Source organism: Megascapheus bottae, chromosome 4 (assembly GCF_031878675.1).
Source record: "Megascapheus bottae isolate mThoBot1 chromosome 4, mThoBot2.hap1, whole genome shotgun sequence".
In the NCBI taxonomy this organism is placed as follows: domain Eukaryota; kingdom Metazoa; phylum Chordata; class Mammalia; order Rodentia; family Geomyidae; genus Megascapheus; species Megascapheus bottae.
The window spans coordinates 41,246,177-41,253,139 of record NC_143512.1 but is presented as its reverse complement, the minus strand read 5'-3'; the positions used below and the strand labels follow the sequence as shown (position 1 = coordinate 41,253,139).

The following is a 6,963-nucleotide window of genomic DNA, read 5'->3' as shown; positions in this document are numbered from 1 at the left end:
GATTCAGTGTCACACGCATGGTGCAAGGCATTAACTGGAGAGTTAAATGATGTGTAATACAAGCTCAGTGTTTAGTGGGGGAGATAAGAATACAGAGCTATGTGCAGGGTGGATGGCCTGGTCTAAAAGTTGTATATAATTCAGCATGCTAGGAGTTCAGAGAAATAAGGAAATGCCTATAAACATGGAGCCACCAATGAAAGCTTCATGGTCTTACAATTTGTTGTTTCTGAAGACCAGGGCATTATACAGGTAGATGCTGTATCTCTGAGCTGTACCCCTAGTCTTGGGTGGAAGTTGTCCATACACAGAGATTGAAGGGACTATTTTGGGGGGAGGAGGGTGCCAGTTCTAGAGCTTGAACTCAGGGCCTGAGCACTGTCCCTGAATTTTTTTTGCTCTAGGTTGGCACTTTACTACTTGAGCCACAAATCCACTTCTGCCTTTTTGGTGATGAATAGAAGAATTTGATGAACTTTCCTGCTGGGGCTAGCTTTAAAGCTTCATCTACAGATCACAGCCTTCTGAGTAGCAAAAATTACAGGTGTGAGCCACCAGCACCCAGGTGAAGGAGCTTTTTAAATACAGGAAAGGCAAACTGAAGAATATAGGGGCTTCAGAACATGAAAGGAAGAGTATAGTTTGGCTGGAGCATATGGTAGCTATAGAAGAAAGGGTAAGATCAGCATGCATGGGGACAGAGACTTTAGAGGGCCTCAAAGTCCAAGCTTGTGCTTTTAAGAAGGTGATGAGTACTATGGAAAACTTCAGAGAAGGAAAAGTGATTTAATCAATTTGGCTTGGGGCAAGTTCTGGACTTGGCTAAGTTGTTGGGCACTGACCACAGAAGACAGAAGATGAATCCCAGATGAAGGAAGAATGAGCCCTGAGCCACAGCATCGGAAATAAGGCATGGGTGGTACTTCATAGATTTGGTAGAGCTGGAATTCAGTGAGAATGGTATTCAGACCCCACTCTCCTTGTATGATTATGATCAGAACTCTTTGATCGTATCTCAGAACGTCCATATGAGTTTGCTATGAGACTGAATTATCTTTGTGAATCATTTTGGCATCGCTTCAAAAGAAAGTAAACATTAGTGTCACAAACTCCCATGAAAATGGAGGAAGGAAATGAGTGTTGGCCTAGGTGACTAATGGAAGTGGAGTTCTCAGAGGCAGTATGGTGGCTAGGAACATGGCATCTGGAGGCTGAGGGCTGTGTTTAGATTGTCCTATTGACACTACTCAGCAGTTGTGATTATACACAAACATCTGACCCCCTGCCACCATAACCTGTTTCATAGCCCTCCATGGACTGGCTGTGAGAATAAAGTGAGGTAATATATGAATGTGCCTGTTCCCTTTCAGGTGCCTAGAAAATACTGTCAGGATGAGGATGGAGGTGTAGAGTGGAATAGCTTTGCCTTGTACTCTGCGGGAGATGCAAGCTGTGTGTGTGGGGGGGGAGTGGGAAGGGACAGTATGGAAAGGACAGAGCATGAGGACCAAGGGAAGAACTATTGGGGCTAGAGATGGGCATACAATAATCCTGGCAAATTAGTGTAGTTCAACAGGAAGAGATACCAGGAATGAGAGGCAGATGACTTTAGAAAGCACCGGAGGCTGATGGATCAAGAGTCTACAGTTATGGACAAACCTCAACAGGACTTGGTTTACAAAGAGATAATTGATTCTTGAAACAAGAGGATTTTTGCTCAAAAGCTCTGTATTAGAGACTACAAGGAAGTTATAGTTTATATTCATATTGTAACCACTCAGAAATACCTTTATTCTTACCAGATATTTCCTACCACACATATGAAGTGGAGAGGAGACACACAAACAGGGCCAAGTATTAACAATGATTAAGTCTAGGTGGTGGTCACAATTATGGATCTGATTGGACTGCCTTTCAGCCTTTGCTGGATGCTTAGATTTTATTATTGTTGTGCTGGTCCTGGGGCTTGAGCTCAGGACCTGGGTGCTGTCCCAGAGCATTTGTGTTCAAGGCTAACACTTTACCACTTGAGCCACAACTCCACTTCCAGTTTTTTTTGGGGGGGGGGGCAGGGAGGTAGTTTAGTGGAAGTAAAAGTCTCACAGACTTTTCCTTTCTGGGCTGGCTTTGAATCTTAACCTCACTAGTTGCTAAGATTACAGGTGTGAGCGAATGGATTTTTTATGATTAATGAGATTGTGAAGCTTGAGGGAAAGAGTGAACCACTATACACCAGACAATGGAATTCTTTGGAGGAAAAAAAGCACACTCTACTCTCAAAGGAGGGATTCCAGCAAAAGAGAGATTAAGAAAAGTAAAGGTGGAGAAAGTTCTTATTCACTGCAGGTTACCTACAGTGAAGGAATAAGACATGGAATATTGGTAGAAGGAAAATCTGATCCTTTGAGACTGAAATTCTAGTACAAGAAGACTGAGCATTGCTGGGGAAGACTGAGGAAAGAGAGAGATGGAGGAGGGATGGAACAGGAAGAGGAACAGCATGAAAGAAACTAAGACAGGAAGACATGGCCTTAAGAGGGATTTTTTTTTCCTTTGATCCAGAGTGAGTTGGAGGACAGGGAAGGAACTGCTCTTCTAGGTCACAGGAACGAAGACATATTTTGCTTGTTGTAAGGGCAGAAGTGTGGCGCAGAACAGTGAAAATAGATGCACCACACCTGCCCTTGGGTCTGAACCAGAGAAAAAGGCTGGAGAGTGAGAATGGGTGAGCAATATTGGGGGAAGGAAGGGAATTGTCCCAGTGGGATTCTACGAGATGATGATAGAGAATAGTCAGAAATGTAAAGTCCCCTTTTCCAGACCTTGTGAGGAGGTCACTGGAGTTTTTTTTTTGGATGCCTGGGGGTTGAATTTGGAGCACTTAGGGCACACCTCCAGTGGTAGGAACTGAATGAATCTGGGTAAAATCTTCATTTCCAAGCTCCCGTCTGAGGCTGGCTTTCGAGTATTGGCACACGGTATGATGAGTCTTTGTTAGCTAAGTTTCGGTCACTAATCCTACGAGCTCCGATACGGTGGCTGGAGCTCTGAGGATTTCCCTGCGGTGCCACTGTTCTGCATTCGGGTCCGCTGCAGCAGCCATAGGAGGCCGGTGGGGCTGCTGTGCCCGGCGGGGAGGTGGTTTGGGCTTTGCGGTGGAAGGTCCCTCAATTGGCAGCAGCGGGCGTGGATTGCGCGCGCAGATCGGCGGCTCATTGCAGGAGAGCCGGTGCTGGCTGGTGGATGTAGCCAAGCTCTTACAGCAGGATCTTTGTGATGATGCCTCCGTCTTCAGACCCATCTTCCCCAGGTTCGTCTTTGAGCGGCAGGGGCGTCCCAGTGGCACAGGTGCCCTCGTGACGACTCAGCTCCAGTAGTTGCGTCTGCAGCAACTCGCGCTCAGCCAGCAGCGCGCGCCCTCGCTGCCCCAGGGCGCGCTCCTCCTCCTGCAGCGCGCGCCGCCGCTGCTCCAGGGCGCGCTCCTCCTCCTGCAGCGCGCGCCGCCGCTGCTCCAGGGCGCGCTTCTCCTCCTGCAGCGCGCGCTCTCGCCGTTCCAGGGCGCGCTCCTCTTCCTGCAGCGCGCGCCGCCGCTGCGCCAGGGCGCGCTCGCCCTGCTCCACCGCCGCCTCGCGCTGCTCCAGCTCGCGCTCGCGCAGGCTGCCGCGCACAGCCAGCGCGCCCATCTGTTCCAGCAGGCGCGCCCACTCGCCCTCGGCGGCCCCGGACGGCGAGCTCCGGGCGCCGCTCTTCTCCAGCTCCCGCCGGTGCGCGCTCCTCAAGTGCCTCCACAACGCGGGCGTCCCAGCCTGCAGGCCGGGACCGCGGCCCACCTGCTCCCCGCAGAGCCGGCAGGTGGCCCAGCGGCCCGAGGGCTGCCCAGGCCGCGCGGGGGCCAGGTGGAAGTAGCCCCAGGCCTCGGAGTACGGAGCCCCGAGGTGGCCCGGAGGAGCCGGCGCCAGCCCGGGACACCGGCTGCGCTGCGCTGCCTCGTCGTCCTGCCCGCTGTTCTCCTCCATGCTCAGGACCGGCTCCTCACTCCTCATTCCCCCTCTGGCTCTGCAGGAGCGGAGTGGAGGAGGAATAATTAATTAATCATTTCAGTTGGATGCGCACAACTCTGGTTAGCAACCAGTCAGTGGACTGGGATTTTCTTTCCCAGTAAAGAAAATCACCAGTGTAGACAGCAGGAATAGGCCAGCACACGTCGTGTGTGTGTGTGTGTGTGTGTGTGTGTGTGTGTGTGTGTGTGTGTGTGTGTGTGTACACGCGCGTTGGGGAGAGTGCTGCGGCTTGAACTCAGCCTGTGCACAGTCCTAAGTTAGCCTTTTCACTGAAGCTGGAACTCTATCACTTGAGCCACAGCTTCACTTCCGGATTTTTGCTGGTTAATTGTGAAATAAAAATTTCTTAGACTTCCCTGTGGGCTCCTTAGATTTCAGCCATCTGATTAGGTGGGATTACAGGCATGAGCCATCATTGCCTGACTTCTGTTCCTTTCACAGGCACCTGAGACAAAGTAGTGGTCTTTATTGCTTAATCTAACTAAACAGCTTGTCTAATACATCTGGAAGATAGAAAGCTTGATCAATGCTTCCAACAAAAGGAAAAGAAAACTGTATTGCTTTGTCTAATAAATATTTGTGCTAAAGGAACTCTGATGTGAAAAGGGTCACTGCCAAGGCTTTTCCATTACAAAGATAACTCATCACTGCAATAATCTATTTCCCAAAAGGGCAATAAGTTCACAAGAAACCAAATGTATGACTCTAGACAAACTTGCCTCAAAATTAATAACAACAACAACAACAACAAAAACCAGAAGAACAATTGGGAGAACTAGGCCCAAACAGCTGGTGATGCCAGCTCACCAATCAATTCTGAGCCAGCAGCAGAGGCTGTGATAACGTTCTAGAACCTCTCTGGTTAAACAGTGCTGGGACAAAGAGGAGTCCAGGAAAAACGAGCTGCAGGAGTAACAGTATTGAGTATAAGCTTTAAATTGCTAATAGTCCTGCTACAAATGCATTATAATTTTCTCAGCCTAATTTGTTTTTCCCACGTAGCAAGTTCACTTATCAGCCATGTCAGTTATCAGACATCTTACATGTAAAAAGAAGATGAGGACTGGGACTTTGGCCTAGTGGCAGAGTGTTCACCTAGCATGCACAAAGCCCTGGGTTCTATTCCTCAGTAGCACATACACAGAAAAAAGGCAGAAGTGGTGCTGTGGCTCAAGTGGCAAAGTGCTTGCCTTGAGCAAAAAGTGCCCAAGACCAGTGCCTGGGCACTGTGTTCAAGCCCCAGGACTGGCAAAAAAAAAAAAAAAAAAGTAAAAAGAAGATAATGAATAATGGGGGGGGGTACGGGGAAGGGGAGGAAGCTTTTCCAGGTGCTGGTGGCTCAGGCCTATAGTCTTAGCTACTCAGGAGTTTGAGATTTAAGGATCTCTGTTGGAAACTAGTTGGGGTGGGAAAGTCCATGAGACTCTTATCTACAATTAAGCACCCCCCCCCCCCAAACCAGAAGTGGAGTTTTGGCACAAGTGGTAGAGAGCCAGCCTTGAGGAAAAAAAAATAGTTCAGGGAAAGCACCCAGGCACAGAGTTTAGCACCACAAAATAATAAAAATAAAATTAAAGTAGGGTGTGTGTCCTTTTCTGACATAAGCATGGCTATTTACTTATCTTCTGATACACAAGTATTGACTTAAATATGGTTAGTCAGGATAAGTGAAAAAGTTTCTAGAAAGTAAAATCTACATTTTCCCAGAGATTTGTTACATTGCTGAAGTGCCAAACATAAGAACATAAGAGTAGGTAGGATGAGAGGCTATTGACCTCCTTTTAGAATTTTTTTTTTTTTTTTGCTGGTAAATGGTAGCTCACACCTGTCATTTTTGTTACTCCCAAAACTATGGTCTGAAGGCTCACAGCTCAAAGTTATCCTGGGCAATATTCTGTGACACTTTATCTCCAAAATAACTACAAAAAAGTCTCACTGGAGGCATAGCTCAAGTGGTAGGGTGCCAGCAAGGACTTAAAAAATGCAGGACAGAGTCTCTGCCTTGTGCTTAGGTCTGAGAGTCACTACCCATGTACCTTCCCAGGGTTGGAGGTGACAGTTACTGTAGTAAAAGAAAAATCTGGGGGCTGGGAGTTTGGCCTAGTGGTAGAGTGCTTGCCTAGCATACACGAAGATCCAGGTTCGATTCCTTGGTACCACCTACACAGAAAAGCCGGAAGTGGTGTTGTGGCTCAAGTAGCAGAGCTCTAGCCTTGAGAAAGCCCAAGGACAGTGCTCAGGCCCTGAGGTCAAGGCCCAGGACCAGCAAAAACATAAATAAAGTATTTTTTTTAAATCTGTAAGATGTCTCTGGGTTTCTGGTGTCACCCATGGAATGCCATCCTTATGGAGTCAAGGTGGACCCAGAGTGAGAAGCACTGAAGTTGATGTCTTAATGCTTTGATCTTAAGAACTAGCTCACCAGAGGTAGAGATACTCAGCACCATGACTGTGGGCCAGTGCAGTGCTGCCCCTCTGAGTGTGGCAGAGGGCCATCCTCTGCCTGGCCGCCCTTCACTGTTGGAGGCCTAACCGATGAAAGGCAGCACGGTACACATCTGCCTCATCTTCTCAGTCCTCCACAGCACTCGGTACTATCTTCAAATTCCCTACCTCCAGTCTGTGGCCACAGTCCTAACAAGAGCCTGCCTAGCTCTGCAAGCCCCGGAGTTCACAGAACAGCAGGGTGCTGAGCTGGAGAAACCCAGATTCACCCACCTGCCTTGGGAATTCTTCAGTCACCACAGCACACTTCACGAGTTCTCACAACCTGATAGGAAAAAGACAAGCTGCCCACTAGAAGGATGGGCAAAATAACCTAGGGACAAGCTCAAATGACCAGGAAATGGGTGAAAAGACACACACCAGTTTTATTCAGGGAAATGCTATAATTCAAAATTCA

General features: G+C 48.3%; 1 protein-coding gene and 1 non-coding gene across 3 annotated transcripts; both read right to left on the bottom strand.

Annotated features, from left to right (window-relative positions):
* Nucleotides 1–2,973: 2,973 nt before the first annotated feature.
* On the bottom strand, nt 2,974–4,110 carry Zbed3 (zinc finger BED-type containing 3). Of its 2 annotated transcripts, none has more exons than XM_090331740.1 (2): nt 3,540–4,110; nt 2,974–3,422 (listed from the first exon to the last, which is right to left on the bottom strand). In XM_090331740.1, the coding sequence occupies exons 1-2, from the start codon at nt 4,041–4,043 to the stop codon at nt 3,258–3,260; spliced, it is 669 nt and encodes a 222-aa protein (XP_090187866.1). In that variant the 5' UTR covers nt 4,044–4,110; the 3' UTR covers nt 2,974–3,257. The 2 variants fall into 2 exon arrangements, with proteins under 2 accessions (XP_090187866.1, XP_090187865.1); XM_090331739.1 differs by having other exon boundaries at nt 2,974–3,482; nt 3,597–4,110.
* Nucleotides 4,111–6,507: 2,397 nt separating this feature from the next.
* LOC150064323 (small nucleolar RNA SNORA47) lies at nt 6,508–6,643 on the bottom strand. The gene has a single exon (XR_016535305.1). It is a non-coding gene; the product is annotated as a small nucleolar RNA SNORA47 (small nucleolar RNA).
* Nucleotides 6,644–6,963: the final 320 nt, after the last annotated feature.